Here is a 17,696-nt window from a genome sequence, read left to right as displayed (position 1 = left end):
ATTAAAGATGAAGTTGTTTCTAAAATTTTTGAATGAGTGAAATATACTTAGAAATATTAATAAAAGGATTTTATGATAACAGAACTAACATAGAAACTAGTCCTTACAGGTATAATTTTGTGATAATTTCCTAGTAGAAAATTTTGAATTTACAGATTGGTTCCTGAATGTTGAGGAATACAGCTGATTAAAAACTTAGCATGAATCAACTTTTTATGTTAGTCCCACCTGTAAGTAGTTGTAAATGTGCTTGGTTTCCAGATTATTTATTTCTGAGTCCACATGCTACATGTGGATTCACAAATAAATAAAAAAAGATCCTATGTGTCCATGTGGTACTGTTGTACCACATGGACACATAGGAATAGACAATCTGGAAACCAAGCACTAGAGACTAAATATGGTACTTTTTTTTCAAAGCACTTCTGGCCTTCCTTAAGTAAGGTGGTGGCTTCACACTGGTTGTTGAAAATCATCTGCCATTTAAACTTATCATAAAACTATTATCTTGTTTGTTTACACATATATATGTGTGTATTTGTCATTTGCTGTTGCAACATTGTTAATGATGGTTTATTTGCTTGACAAGAAATTGTGTTCTTCTTTTTGCTCATATTTTAACATAGTATAAGCAAATAATAATAGTTTGTGTATGAAGCAACTTCATGATTATGCTTTTTTAAACTAAGAACACCCACTGTTGAAAACACCATTACGTTAAACTTGCTCATTATAACAAAAACTGTTATAATGAGCAAAAATATAACTAAAAGTCCCAGTACCATCATGCTATTCTGAGAAATTCACTAAAGTAGAAGTGTATGAAGCAACTTCATGATTATGCTTTTTTAAACTAAGAACACCCACTGTTGAAAACACCATTACGTTAAACTTGCTCATTATAACAAAAACTGTTATAATGAGCTAAAATATAACTAAAAGTCCCAGTACCGTCATGCTATTCTGAGAAATTCACTAAAGTAGATTTTCCACTATAACAAAGTATTCCTTTTGCTCTTTTTGAGTTCACAGTAATGAAATTTGACTGTACTGTGGAAAGGACGTTTTCTTAGGAAATGTGTACTGTCTTATACAATACTTTCTGGTCATGTTTAAATCTCAAACATATTTTGTGAAATTTATCTTTCACTTCATTTACTTTTCATATATCAGTATCAGTGCAATATCATTTCAATTTTCTAGCAAATAACATTTTCAGTGAAATTTTTTCTGATTAGTCAATTCATTATGGGGAAAATTGAATTTTCCCTATGATGAATTTCCCCACTTTTTAAACTCATCTGCAGTTCGCATGTTCATTCCACAAAATTAAAAGTACAGTGAAAATATAGTGATACACTGCTTGGATTTTTGCACACTGAAAGATGCTATCTGCTGTTGAGTTAGTCTACACTAAGTGTTTTACTTTTTGGTGAAGAGACTTCATTTATGTTGTAAGTAGCTATTTAGGACAGCTTTCTTTGTTTACAAAAAGACTGATGAAGTAACTTGCAAAAACTATTATTGTATGTTTATTTTAAGATAAAATGAAGAATATACTGCTGAAGAAGAATAAGAATATAAAGATCATTCACATGGCAGTTATCGAATATTAGCTTTATTTTACATCAAATTTTGCTGTTGATGTACAAGTGATCATTTTAACAGTCACATTTACCTTTATCATTAATGAGTTTAAGTGACGTAGATTGGTACAGAACACAAAACTATAAGTTGCAGGCGTAGACTTCTGTGGCTAATTGGTTCAAAAGATATATTTTGCTGATTACACCACATTTTTTATTATTCAGTTATACAAAATACTGAAATAATAATTTCCAACAAGTTTCGTAAATTGTAGGATTTACATCTTCAGGGAGTAAATAGTATTTAAATAAGAGAATTAATAGTTTCTCTAGTTGTATAACTTTATGCCAAAAGCACACACTGCAATTACAAACTTAGTGCTTTTGGCATAAAGTTATACAACTAGAGAAACTATTAATTCTCTTGTTTAAATACTATTTACTCCCTGAAGATGTAAATCCTACAATTTACGAAACTTGTTGGAACTATTATTTCAGTATTTTGTATAACTGAATAATAAAAAATGTGGTGTAATCACCGAAATATATCTTTTGAACCAATTAGCCACAGAAGTCTATGCCTGCAATTACAAATTTACGCTGAGTGCTTTTGGCATAAAGTTATACAACTAGAGAAACTATTATTTCAGTATTTTGTATAACTGAATAATAAAAAATGTGGTCTAATCACCGAAATATATCTTTTAAAGCTATAAGTGTTCCAAAGGGAGACCTTTCTGGAAATATTCAGACTTTTTATCTTGTTTCAAATAATGTGATAGTATAATACACTAAGATACTTTAATGTACCAATTGATTGAAAGTTATTTAAAATTTATTTTATAGAGAATCAATGAAAAAGTATCTGCGAGAAAGAGGAGACATGATTCTTATCATACTTCATGCTAAGGTTGCACAGAAATCCTATGGAAATGAGAAAAGGTAACTGCTGTTTACTATAGAAATTTTTATTTTTTATTCAGTTTTATCTGTTCTGGAAAACCTGATATCTATAGACCAAACATGGAACTTTTTCAAGCCGCTTGATCTCCAATAAGAAGGCCAGTGGTCTCTCACACTAGGGGATGAATTCATCTGAAGACATTCACACATATCCATGTCCATGGTGGGATTCAAACCAGCAGCCTGTTGGTTGAAGAGTGGAGACACTAGCCACTGGGCCAACCAGGCTATCAAACCATGTTGTACCATCATATTTGTCTGTGGTTTAAGCCAATACAGAATATGATTTTGTTAGCCAAGTTCCAGATTGCTATTCCATTCTCATTTGTTCAGTATCCAGGTGGATACCTAATAATAGGATGCAGTGCTAAAAATTAGGATTAGATATTGCATCAGAAGCCATAGTTGGTTCTCTTCATTCCTTACAGGCTCTTTGGAGGTTTTCTCCCAGTTAGTGCATGTTAACTGTGGCACATATTATGTCACATCCATGTATAACTTTACAAGCCCTATGAAGGATTCCACCTATTTATCTAAAAAATTGAAAAATTTGAGTTATTACAAAATTATTATAAGTTTGTGTACTGCAGTTATTAAGCACCACAGTAATAAAGACATAGAACTATACAAGTCATTATTCATTGGGGACTATGTATTCATGTGACAGTTCGAGTCATGAACATTGAATGCATACATCATTCTAAAATGGTGTCTTTATTATTATGATTATTGTTATATGGACATCTCTGTGGAATCTGAAACCTCATCATGGGAGATTCATGCTAATTGTTATTTACACAATACCTATCATACATATCTCCTTAAACTTGTTCATTGACAGAGCACTTATGACTGCCTCTGACATTTCATTCCACTTGTAAAATTATTTGATTCACTCATATATTTACAAGATTTCTTAATCAAGTTGTATCACCAGAAATTGTATGGTTTCTTCTTATTATTGTTATTTTCCCGATCTCCATGGAGTCACAAGACTCATCGCGGAAGGTCAACACAAAGTCTATCATACCACTCCTTAAACTCGTCCACAGTTCGCATGTCCACCACCCTCTCAGCCAATTCATTCCATGCTCCTACCACTTTCCATGCCAAAAAATTACTTCTTACTTTTTTACTAACTGCCTTCTTTTGCAACTTCCAATGATGGCCCCCTTATCCTTGCTCCTTTCCCTCATTCTACCATATGAAAAAAAATCTTCTCAGTGTTACGATAATACGATAATAACCCTTAACAGCTTAAATGTCTTGATCTTTGCTTTCTATTCACCAAACTCTGCAGTCTGCAGTCTATCTTCATAATCGACATCAGTCCTGGTATTATTTTTGTTATCCATCTCTGCACCCTCTCTAAGGTTACTTGATCCCCTTCAAATCCCAGTGACCAGATCTGAGCACAGAAATCTGGATGTGGACATTGAGATGTCTTCACAACCTTTGCAATATGTTCTTGAAACTTCAAATCTCTATCCACAATCACCCCAAAATCCCTTGCTTCCTCCACTAATTCCAGTATAACTCCACTAAGTGAGTATAAAGCATCCCATCTATGGATCCCAAATTTTAAAACTTTACATTTAGTCACATTAAACTGATATCCAAATTCCTTTGCCAACCTTTCCAGCTTATTCAAATCCACTTGAAGAGCCAATACATTGGCATTATTACAGATGTTTTGTAATTAACCCTCCCAAGCTTTGCATCATCTACAAACAACTGAACATCTCCCTGTAGTTCTGTGACAATATCATTGACATAAAGATCAAATAGTAATTGTCCCAGGACTGAACTCTGTAGAACTCTTCTTGTAACTTTCCTACTCTCTGATGATGCTCTCCCTTATATTTATCAGAGAGCCAATAACCAATCCAGTCCAGTAATCTGATATCCAAAGCCATATGAAAATGGCTTAAAAATCAACCTGTCATGTGACACCTTGTCAAATGCCTTAGAAAAATATAAAAAAAATGACAGTGTATGCCTTGCCTTCATCCACTGCTCTTGTTACTGTATTGTAAAAGGTAACCAGATTATGGAAACAAGAGCACTTTTTAACAAATCCATGCTGGCCTGCATAAATAATATTACCTTAATCAATGGAGGTATCAAACTATACCAATTTCTCCAAAATCTTAACTACAAAAGAAATACAAACAGATCTGTAGTTTGATACCTCTATTCTACAACCACCCTTATGCAATGGTACTTCCTATCCTCCACTCTCCAGGAATCTGCTCCATTGCAAGACTTTCATTTAACAGCCAAGTTAATGGCACAGTCAGTTCCATAGCACATTCCCTTAAAACGTGGTGAAATTCCATCAAGTCCTCCTGCCTTATTGGCATTTAGCATACTTAGTATTCAGAATATATCCTTTTCATTCACTTCTAACACTTCACCACTCGTTATCCTTCTAGGAATAAAACTTGTAGTACTAGGATGGAACACTAATGAAGTGATCATTAAATAGCTCAACTATGTCATCAGCTTTGGTCACATGATTCCCATTCCTACCCATCATTTTTCCTCCTACTCTTCACATAGCAAAAAAACTCCTTGGGATTCTCCTTGGATTGCAGTGCCAATCTCCTCTCATATTCTAATTTTTCTCTCCTTACAATACTAGTCACTATCCTAGCCTGAGCTATATATTCCTCTTGCAACTGCTCTCCACTTCTCTCTTTATATGCCTTCCATAATCTCTTTTTTTTCTGAAATTCTCCTTTTATTCTATTTGTCATCCGTTTTGACTCCAAATTGCTTTATCTTCTTCTTCTTCTCTTGAGGTATACAATCGGTCATTGTTGTCAATAATTTTTTTCTTAAGTATCTCCCATGCACTAATGAACATTCCTCCCCCCCTTTCTTCGAATTCTTTCATCCATTATACTGCTTCAAGCCGGTTTCTAATCTTTGATAGTCACATAAATTATTGTTTCGATACCTCCACATACCTGTTCATCCTCCAAGTCAGGGTTACATGGTCACTCTCACCAATGGGGGAGGGAGGGAGGCAAGTATGTTATCTCAGCCACAATCAGATCTTGTGCTGCTTTGACCAAATCTAAAACACTTGACCCTTCTGTTTCCTCCACCACATGCTGCCTAAGATAGTTTTCCTTCAAGAAATCTTCTCTTCTTCTTCCTAACATGGAATTTAGACCATGTGGCCTGTTCCGATCTCATGCCATCTCTCTCTTGGTCTTCCGATTCTTCTTTTTCCACTTATTTTGTATCTGTATAATATTTTTGGTAGTCTGCTGTTGTCTATTCAATTTAAATGTTCTAGCCATTTTTGTTTATACTGTCTTATGTAGTAATTAATTGGTTTTATTTTCAGGGATTGTAAGATTTCTTCATTTGTTTTGTGGTCCCACTTGGTATATCCAGCTGTTTTTCTGAGGAACTTCATTTCTGCTGTTTGAATTCATTTTTCATCTTTCCTTTTCATGGTCCATGTTTCGCTTCCATATAGTAGAGTTGGTTTTGACAAGACATTATATAGTCTGATTCTAGCGTGTTTTTGTACCAGGGATGGCTTAAATATATTATTTATTATGCCATTTACTTTGACAAAGTTTGATATTTTAGTGTGTCTTTTTCTTCTTCGTATGATAGATCACATCCTAAGTATCTGAAAGTGTTTACTTGTTCTAGTATTTTATTATCTATCACTATTTTACTTCTTATTGGGTTTTCTCCTTTGAATGCCATTATTTTTGTTTTTTCTTTGGATATTGTCATATTATATTGCTTTGAGATATCATTTAATGATTTTAATGATCTTTGTAAGTCATCTTCTGATGTAGCTAATACTGTTTGATCATCTGCAAATAGTAGTGTATCTATCTTCATTTGCAGGGTCATTTGTATACCAAATGGGTTATGCTGTTTCCAGATTGTTAATATTTCATTTATATATATATTGAAAAGCAGAGGTGAGAGGGTACATCCTTGTCGTACTCCTCTTGATATATCTTTCCATTCTGAGGTGTGTTCTAATTTAACTGCTAATTTATTTCCTGTATATATTTCTTGAATAGATTGTAAAAGTTGGTTTGGTATGTTTAAATCGGTTAATATTTTAAACAGTTTTTGTCTACTAATTTTATCAAAAGGCTTTTTCATAATCAATAAACGCCATGTGTGTTTCTTTTTGAAATTCTCTTCTCTTTTCTATTAATAATTTTAAAGTAAAAATTGGATCTATGCAGGATCGGCCTTTTCGGAAACCGTTTTGTTCTTCTAGTAATTTGTTTTCTACAATGCTGCTTAGTTTTTCTTTTAATATTCCTGCATATATTTTATATCCTGTATTCAGCAGGCTAATTCCCCTATAATTATTGCAATTGTCTTTATTTCCTTTTTTATAGATTGGGATAACTAGTGCTTTTTTCCAAGAGTTAGGGGTTTTTCCAGACTTCCAAACCATATTAAAATATTTCATAAGTCTTTCATTAAATTTTTCACCTGCATTTTTGTATAGTTCTATATTTAAATTGTCTTCTCCTGGCATTTTCCTATTTTTCATCTTCTTTATTATATTTTTCAGTTCTAACATTGTGATATTTTCTATTAGGTCATTCTTTGTCTTATAAAATTTTAATTCATTGTTCTCATCTGTCCAGAGATTTTGGAAATAGGTCACCCATTTTTCTAAATCTATTGTTTGTATTTTTATCTTTTCTTTTATTTCTTTATTCATGTATTTTATTACTTTATAGGTTTTGGGTTGTGGCTTAAATAAATCCTTTTCTAGTTCTGTTACGAAATTGTTCCATCTTTCTCTATATTTTTTTCCTTACTTCTCGTTTTGCAATTGCACTATTTCTTTTATACTCTATTTCTGCTTCTATTGTTTTGGAGTTTAGCCATTTCTGGTAACTGTCCTTTTTGGTTTTTATTATATTTTCTATTTCTTTGTTCCAGTCTCGTAGTCCTCTTTTTCTAATCCATTTGTGCTTTATTCCTAAGGTTTCTGTTGCTGCTTTTGTGAGAATTTGTTTCAAATTTTCCCATTCATCTTCTATGTCTACCATTTCTACTTTCCCATTCATCTTCAAGAAATCCAAAAATTCAATTCTCTTATTACTGCATGCTATCTCCTCTGCCCAGTTTATATAGCTATAATTGAAGTCCCCCATAATGGTTGTTCGCTTTGCACTTGCCAAACTAATTTGCCTAATTATTTCCTGCTAATCACCATCTATATTCCCTGGTCTTTAGCATTCAACTAAATATCTTGTCTTATAAATATCTGTTTCACACCATATACTCTCAAAGCCATTGGCGTTATTTCCACTGAGATTACCTGAGAGTGCACAATTCATCCCTTATCATTCCACCACCACGTTTACCTTCCCTATCCTGCCGAAATATGCTATATCGTTCTATTTCTATCCCTGTTAGAACATCTTCACTAAGTTTCACCGATACCAACAACCTTTGGAGAGATTGAGTCAACCAATGCCACAACTCATTCCCTTTATTCCTAATGGTCCTAGTATTTGTATACAGGAAAAAAAGTGTATTGCCAGCATTCTTATGGCTGTTATTACTCCATACTCCACCTGGCACTGTAATATAGTTTACATCCCCTCATTTCTCAAACCATTATCTCCACATGAGGCTATCCCTGCAACATTCCACCTGTGCAGTTCTAGTTTCCCTGTTCCAATGCACTCACTTGCCCAGAAAACAGCAGTCTCTCAAATGCCTGTCTTTCTGCATTCAAATATCATCCATCTCTTGCATACAGCTCTCTTCTATCTTCAAATGTACTCCATGCATGCACGTATTCCAGACCTCTTTTCCTGCACATTCTCGCTATCATCTCATTCATTATCACTGCTCTTCTCCTCCACTCCACATTATTATACCAGGGCAATGCACTCACTATCTTTCCCCAGACACATTTTTGCTGCACTATCTCTAACATCAACCTCAAATCTCACACTATGATTCATTCTACCTCTCAGGTCATTCATCCAAACCATTACTGTCATCTCCTCTACACTTTCACTCCTCTTCACTGCCATTGTCACACTCTATCATTCCACCAGGCAGGCACTCCTCTGTCACCCTACTCTTCACACCCTGAATCATCGAATCTCCATACATGACACTCCAAACAGATTTATTCATCCTTCTCTCACTGGCATCCCTGACTCTTACAGTTTCCAATCTCTCTCTCATTTCTCTTCCTCCTCCCTCACATCTTTATCCCCTGCATTCACACACTCCTCGGCTTTCTGAAATTTCCTCTCTTTCACTGTTTCTCCTTTATTCTCTGAGGCCTTGCTTCTACACTTCTCAATTTTCTGCAATTTTCTCTCATCTTCTGTTTCTCCCATTCTCTCACCTTCCTCTCTTCCTTACTCTCCAATTCTCTTACTCTCACTCCTCACATAGTAGCCATCCTCTCTATCCTCCCTAGATCTTCATTCCTTCCATCTCTTTTCTCAGCAGTTCTATTTCTCTCTTCACATATTCTGCTTTCAATTTACATTCACACATACAATCATGGCCATCAGACAAGCCATTTCCATTTAAATTGCCCAAGGTTAAATTCATGTATACATCTTTAACATTCTTCACCCTCCAACACACTACTAGCATCGACAAACTGAAAATCACCCACTTCCGAAGCACTATCACTGCTTCCAATCCTGAGATCAAGACACTTAAAATGTCTCCCAGCACCTCCCTCTGCCTACATTTGATGCACATGTAGACATTCCCAGCTCACACCTTCCACATTTTTAAACAACAGGATGTGTACATACTGTACACATAACAAGCTACAAAATCATCAACTGTACTAAGAATAACATAGTCTTTAAATGGTGGTGGGCGAGGTGTAGTGTTAAAATTGGCAACTGCCATGTCGAATACATTCGATACACGTGGAGACAATATTGAGAGTAAAATCCTAACAAAATACTACACAATCATAAAAAATTGTCAGTTTGAATAGTGCAAATTGAAAAGTTGTATTGTCATGAAATAAACACTCTCTTTCCTTACTATTCTTTTTTTAATTTGCATTCATCATGCATTGCATCCATCTTCATGCACTAACTTCACCACCTCATCTTCTTGTTACTTTTGCTCTGTTTAAAACAGTATCTAAATAAATTACTGTGTACTTACATCTTTATTAATAAATTAAATGCTAATGTTGGTATTTTAACATTTTTTATTTATAAAATATTCTCAAATGAAGTATTTGGACATAATGTATTGCTCTGTTAGCACATAGCTTCATATGTAGAACAAAATGACCAAAAGCAACAGTAAATGTGAAAGCATAATGAAAAACTAAAAACTATCAGATTATTTTTATTTTTTCCAATAAGTGATTGAGTCATTCCTTGCTCATGAAATGTGGATGAAAATTTTCAGCTGTTACATTTCATGTGAGATTTTCATGCATTACATCAAAGGTCATGGATTACTGACATCCCAGATAAATAGTAATATTTATCTAGTTGTTCAGAATATATCTCCTCTATAGAAAAACTATCTCCAGATTTTGAACATCTTTGCTAGGAAACATTTCAGTCACATATTTGGAAGCCTTCTATAAATGCCATTTGATGATGATATCTGTTAAAGACTATGTAAACAATATTCTTTCTGAGACCCTTAGATCATTATAAATGTTATGATTTATTGCTTAACTGAATATTTTTTTTTTGCTTTTTAAAAAAAAGTAATATGATAACTATCCTATTCTTCTCATCCATCCCTTAGGACAAGTTGCGTCCCCTAGTGAGAGGCTTATGATGAATTAATGCAGCCAGCTCATCACTCTGCTGCATCCCCTAAGGGCAAGTATTCATGATATTAGATCCACGTGGGCCAGTTTGCCTGTTCTGTAGAACGAAAAACCCAAGTTTCTGGGAGAAAAAAAGCCCCTACTGCTGTATGAGATCTGCTAATTCACCTTTAGTCGAAAGAGACCAGATAAAGGTTTCTCACATCTTGGATGGGAATCGAACCTAGGTCTTTTCAACCAAAGGGCTTCGTCTATACTGACTGAACTACGGAGACTCCATATGAAAACTATTGCATAACTTTATTAATTTATGATTAAATTTCTTCATATTTACATTTGAAATGATTTCAATTTTAGGTCAGTTTAATGTTAAATAAAAATTCATGAATTGAGTGATGATACAGCCCTGCAATTAGTTGTTCAAAACGTCAAAATGTATTCAGATTAAATCATTAAGCATATCTGTTAAATATGCATAGAGAAGTAAATAAACTGCTTTTAATTATTATATAAGGCATATTTATTTGTTGTCTAGAGAGAGAGAATATTGTTACAGTTTTAAAATTCGTTAATTGCTGATAGTCAGTTTTATCTTGAAAAATGTGCTGAAAATAACTTTATTTGGGTAGGTTTTTTTGTCCTCCACCTTGTCTGTATCTTCTTGGGGATGGCTGGAAAAAGAAACAAGAGATAATGATAAGAGAAGGAGAAACTGAACAGGGAGCCCAGCTGTGTGCATTTATTGGCATTGGAAACTCTGATCAAGATATGCAACAACTAGATTTTAATGGCAAGGTAAGAAGTAGTAATTTGCATATTAAATAACTAATAGGTAAATTACTCTTATTCTCACATAACTGGTTGATTACAATATTTGATGTTTTCATTTCTTTTAAATCCCATTTACAGACTTTCATGATTATGAGAATTTTCACACCCTACAGAACTGCATAATATTTATGTTCTGCTTAATGCTCCAGTCTGTAACTACAATTCAAATAGTTTTGTGGATGCTTTGTTTTTTAATTCTATGAAAATGAATGTTGTATGCTAATATTAGCTTAGTGTCCAGTTCATAAATTCTATTTATACCAGCATCTTTGAGGTCTGTAGATATTTCTTTGGAAAAAGTTATCACTTCAAAAAAATGGGATTGTGTATAATATGATTCATTTTATACATATCTTTAAACTTTTCAGTTTTGTTTACCGATTCTTTCTGCTTCCATTCTCTGAAACAACAATCTTTCACACATGAAAGATTGTTGTTCCAGAGTTTTTTTCTTCTTTTCTTCACCTTATCTGTGTAGTGCTGTTTATAAGTCAAAGAGCCTCTTGTTTTATGAGATTTTTAAAAAAAAAAATAATAAATAAATAAATATATATATATAGGTAGGTCTCACTTTACGAATTCCTACTTCATGACTTTTTCTGTTTACGAATTTTTTTGGATTATTTTAAATTTTACCGGTGAAGGCGATTAGAGACGTGTACGGGGAATTACACAGTATGTAATGATGTAATGATCAGTTAGAATGAGCCTTGGCAACGCGAGTGTGTCATTTGTAGTTTTCTTCGATTATACCTGATTTTTTATTTGTTTTTTTTTTTTAACTATACCCTTTCACTTTTTATTTTAACAATGTCAAAAAAAAGCAACAGTGCAAAACCAGAAAATGAGCAAAAGAAACAAAGAAAAGCAATTGTGTAATAATGGTAATAATTTTGTATTATTTAGAGAAATAATATGAAATTATTACCAGCCATAAGCGAGTAGCATTGTTAAAGCGCTTTCTGAGAATTTTCTCTTGCCACTTCCACAGTTTGTACCATTTTAAAGGATAAAGAAAAATATTTGAAAGAAGTAAAAAATGCGCAGTCTATGTGGTTGCGTAATAAAGAAACAGGCAGTATTATTCCTCATATGGAAAAACTGTTAACTGCTTGGATAAGAGACCAAACTCAATGAATAAACATGCCCATTACCTATGCAACAATTTGTACTAAAGCATTAGCCATTTTTTAAATGCTGAAAGATCAAAAAGGGTGACCGCAAAGAGACTTTTGCTGCAAGTAGTGGGTAGTGTGACCGCTATAAAAAGCAAACTGGTTGGCTTAACATCAAAGTACAAGGTGAAGCTGCAAGCACTGATAGCGAGGCTGCAAAATCTTATCAAGAAAAATTAGAAGAAATAATTAAAGAAGGAAATTACTTGCCATCGCAGATTTTTAATGTCGATGAGACTGGCCTTTTTTGGAAACGGATGCCTGTAAGAACTTAATTCGCAAAAGAAGAATTCTTAATGCCAGGTTTTAAAGCATCAAAAGATCGCATCACTCTACTATTAGGAGGAAATTCTACTGGGGATTGCAAGTTAAAACCCTTATTTGTGAATTGATCAGAAAATCCAAGAAGCTTAAAAAGAATTAATTAAAATACTCTCCCAGCTGGAAAGCAAATAAGGAGGCTTGGCTCACAGGTTCCATTTTTGGAGATTGGCTTATGCATCACTTTGTTCCTGAAGTGAAACTTGATTGTGAGAAAAAACAAATTCCATTTAAAGTGCTTCTGATAATTCACAATACACCTAGCCATCCTTCATCAGTAGCTTACATTTGCTCTAATGTAAAAATAGTCTTTTTATCTCCAAATACAACTTCTCTTTTACAAGCAATGGATCAGGGAATGATTGCAATGTTTAAAACACATTATCTCATAGCATATTATTTTGAAATGTTAATAGAAGCAACTGATAAAGATGGAAACTTTACTATCAAAGAGTTTTGAAGAGATTCAACATTTTAGATGCAATTCGAGTAACACAGAACGCCTGACATAAAGTTTCCAAAAAACTAAGAAAGAAGTATGGCATAAACTTTGTCCTCAGTTTAATGATAATTTTGAAGGCTTTGAAGACCCAACAAAGATTGTGAATTCTGAAACTGAAGCGATCTTAGGTATGGCTAACCAGTTGTAAATGGAAGTTTCGGAAGGTGTTGTTAATGAGCTGCTTCAATCTCACACTATGGAACTCTCACCCAATGATCTCCTTGAATTAGAGGAACAAGAAAGAAATGACGAAGAAAAAGACAAAGAAGATAACGAATATGAAGTTCCAACTCAGTTTTTCATTTTAAAAGGCCTAGAAGAGGCATTGAAACTTCTCGAAAAAACTCGAGCAATCTTTGAATCACAAGATTCAGACTTTGAACAATGTAAATTTAACCACGAAATGAATAATGCTTCTGCTTGCTATCAAGCTATTTTAAACGAAAAGAAGTGAAAGTGAATGAAGCAGATGATAATCAAAACCTTCTTTGAAAAAAAAAAAAAAAAAATGCACTGAAACTTCCTAATATATTTCACACTACCTCGACGGGTGCCGATTCACCTAGTGATATAGAAATGAGCTGATTTTTTGTTTTCAAAGAATCTTTTTTAATTTAAAATTTTTCTTATGTTATTTTTTAAATATATAAATCTTTGGCCAGTAAAGTCTTTTTTTATCATTTAATATTCATTTTATATTTTATATATTCCTTCTTCTGAATGTAATTCTCACTTATAGCAATATTTCTAAGACAAATAAATTCCTGCGTTACGAATTCCCAATTTACAAACAGTCGCCAGAAACCAATTAATTTTCTAAAGGCAGAAACCATCTGTATATATATATATAAAATACTGATACATTTTTTTTCATTTTTTACATTATATATTAATATTATTTTTATTACTTTTATGATTTAGAATTATTGTGCTGCCAAGACATTATTCATCAGTGATTCTGATAAAAGGAAACACTTCATGTTATCATTGAAAATGTTTTATGGTAGTGGAGAAGACCTCGGCTTGTTTTACAGCAAAAGAATTAAAGTTATATCAAAACCTTCAAAGAAGAAACAGTCATTAAAAAATGCTGATCGTAAGTGTTTTTTAAGTATCATTTATATCCATAGTATTGCAGTATTGTTAGTATAGTACATAGATGGCGAACCTATGGCACGTCCGAGAATTTTGCTGGCACGTCAATGATTTACAGGTGATATCCTTTTATACGCTTATAAATTATTCAACTTTTTTTTTTAATTGTTACAATACGTACAAGTTAAATTTTGTTTTACACGAGAGTGCAGTTATAAAGTCGTGCATATGATTGGTGTGGTATTAACAAAAGATCACATGACCCAAAGACAAAGGCAACCTACAGTTGTTGAGTTGAAATGCTAATTCTCTTCAATCGAATTCCATAACATCTGAAACTGTCATAACAACATTCACTATATATTTCTTAGTTTTAACACATTCATGACAGGGTGTCATTTATCGTTCTGATGGAACCTCGTTACCAGAGGGCTCAACTCACACAAAGTTTCAACCCTTGGTTGAATTTTATTGCTGCTTTTTTGTGTTTCAGCTGACAGGGGAACTCACACATGCATCATATGGCATATTTCAATTCGTGGTAGAATTTTATTTGAAGTTAGCCTTTGTGATCTGTCATAATGACATTGAGAATTTCAAATGCAATAAAACAAACACTTATTTCATGCAATTGAAAATTGGACAATAGTTTTTAGTTAGATACTGTGTTTCGATGCAACATATGGTTTTGCTTGGGTCTATACAGCATAGTTTCTGTGAGAGGAGAGGGGACATGTGATTCATTAGTTAGCACCGTTTTTATTCCAGTTGTCTCAAATTGTACTATTTGTTGAGAAATATATTACACAGACTGCAAAGCATCTGTACCTTATTCAGGGATACAATAAAACTATTTGTTTTTCTTGCATCTGCAGTATAATGGCTGTTGGGAAGGGCGTGTTGTTTACAGTGGGGAGCAAGTTACTAGCCTCGACGTGAACATGCTTAAACATTTTTCGTGTGCGAGGCATATGCAACACTTTTTAATGTATTTTTTCGTAAAGTAAAATCAGGGGTGCCAGTTATACTTGAGGGCGAGTTATTTCCAAGTAAATATGGTAAGCGTTTCGCCGACAACTTGACATCCTTCTGCTGCTTCCCCTGATCAGCTAACTTCGATAGTGAGTTATAACGCATAAATATTTTTCTCACTACTGTTTTTTTTTTTTTTTTTTCAAACCAACATCATTAAAATCAATTTAATAATACAATAATCAACTTTACACTGAATAGTATTATAAATTTATATATAAATAAATATAAAAAAAATAAAATATTATTTATAAAATTATAAATAATTATTTATAAAATATAATAAATTTAGTTTAATCCTTTATCCAAGTGTAAGCAAACAAAGTTTGCACCTGAAATATCTTCAGGACTGAGGCAACTTGTGGTAAAGGTGGACCAAGCTCTCATCACTCCTTGTCTTAGTATTTCCATAATGCAAAGCACATCTCCTTGCGGATGTATAATGCTATGCATTAAGGGAAGGGTATATATAAGGACATGTATAATGCTATGCATTATACATGTCTGCAAGATGTTCTTTGCATTATGGGAGATACTAAGACAAGGGGTGATGAGAGCTTGGTCCACCTTTACTACGAGTTGCCTCAGTCCTGAAGATACTTCAGATGCAAACTTTGTTTGCTTACACTTGGATAAAGGATTAAACTAAATTTTTTATAGTCTAACCAAGTGGAAAAAACTTCCAAAATTATTTATAAAATATTATAAGTAAATTAATTAAGTTAGATTAATTTTTCTCCTATTAAAAACTACTTGGCACGTCAGCAACTCGATTGGTAAATTTTTGGCACGCACACATAAAAAGGTTCATCACCACTAGTATAATATATTATATAATATATTATGCTGCGCAATATAGTATGATATGATATTATAGTATAGTATATAGTATTGTTAAATTGTGTCCATATTACAAACCAATTAACTTCTTTCTAAAAGAAACAATTTCATTCATCTCATTAAATTTTTCTATTCAAAATTTAAGTTTCATAATTTTTGTTTCTACTGTATTGGATTCATATAATTAAAAATCTATTTAATAATTTAAAAAAATTATTTCACATGTTTGTAATTTATTATAACGCATTGTGTTGAAAAATGAATACCTTTATAATTATTCGTGTTTGAATGAAATGAATTATTATAACTTCTCCCAAATTACTTTTTCCTGAGATGGGAGGGGGATATGCCAGTGTTACTAAAGTTTTAAAAGGGGTACATAGGTATTGAAAGTTCATGAAATGTTATTCTGAATGAAAAAAAATTTTCCCACTGTAATTGGACCATTTTTATCGATTAAAAATAATTTTTTGATTAAAAAATATGATTCAAAATAATTCCTCACTAGCTTGATGGAATTTAATAAAATATATGAGCTCTCTTAATATTTATTGAGTTGTTTCATTTTAATTGTCAACTCAAGCAAAACAAAATTATGTTAAGAGTGCATATACCAAAAAATAGCTCGAAGATCAATTATTGATAACAAATGTCATTACTGTAAAAGAATGCTGTTATAAAATGCACGTTTGTTAATGATTGCCTACAATCATCTCCTTTATTTTTACTAATGCATCCTTAAATAATCTACAGCACAGAACAAAAGTAATGAGGCTAAATTCAAATAAATCAAAATATGGAAATTAAAAAATATAAAAATCTTACCCATTTCCCTCAAAATAATCCCCAAGGGACTGGATAATACACTTTTCTTACAGCATTCATATAGATTTGGAAAGACACGGAAAACTCATCTGCTCTTATGGTATTTAGTTGCTGTGATATTTTAGCTGCTGGCACATTCTTCTCCATGTTTTCAAACTGGTGTTCTTTAAATCGCAGTTTCAACTTTGGAAATAGACAAAAAGTCTGCTGAAACCAAGTCAGGAGAATAAAGAGAGTAGTTGAGCGCTATCCCCAGCTGTGAGCCAGAAATATCTGCACGTTAATTGTTGTTTAAGCAGACCCATTTCACCACACTAGTTCCTTATTCACATTTAACTGACTTTCTAGTATTTTCAGTGGTCACTTGCTAGTACTTTTTTCCCACCTATTTGAGATTACAAGCCATTTATGATCATCCACTTTAAGGATTGCCTGCTACATCATTGAACTGTTTGTTCCTAAGAGGACAGAGCCCATCCCCATAAGCCATTCGTAAAATTTTGTGTTGCAGTGGGACTTTCCCCGCCTTCACACAAAAAAATGGATCTCTTGTTCCATTCCTTAGTTTCTAACAGTGATATCAAAAACAATGCAGAAAGGATGTCTGCAAAAGAAAAAAGTAACTTCAAGTGAACATGCTTGGTTGTGGGTCTAGCACCTCTCTAGTACCACTCCACAGAGTCATACATTAGATATATTTTTTTAAATTCCATTTCATTACTTTTTTG

At 33.0% G+C, this 17,696-nt stretch overlaps 1 protein-coding gene across 1 annotated transcript in view; it reads left to right on the top strand.

Moving 5' to 3' along the window:
- Window positions 1-17,696, top strand: part of LOC150095149 (uncharacterized) — a 206,381-nt gene that overhangs the window by 56,234 nt on the left and 132,451 nt on the right. The window contains exons 6-8 of the mRNA XM_090411207.1: window positions 2,433-2,528; window positions 10,977-11,142; window positions 14,098-14,272. Of these exons, the coding sequence (XP_090267333.1) occupies window positions 2,433-2,528; window positions 10,977-11,142; window positions 14,098-14,272 (437 nt within the window). The remainder of the gene's footprint in view (window positions 1-2,432; window positions 2,529-10,976; window positions 11,143-14,097; window positions 14,273-17,696) is intronic.

Source organism: Typopeltis vanoorti, chromosome 21 (genome assembly GCF_054136105.1).
Source record: "Typopeltis vanoorti isolate ZY-2024b chromosome 21, IOZ_Tvanoo_1.0, whole genome shotgun sequence".
Taxonomy (NCBI): Eukaryota; Metazoa; Arthropoda; class Arachnida; order Uropygi; family Thelyphonidae; genus Typopeltis; species Typopeltis vanoorti.
Note: the sequence above shows the minus strand (reverse complement) of the source record. Positions and strands in the feature narration are given on the sequence as shown.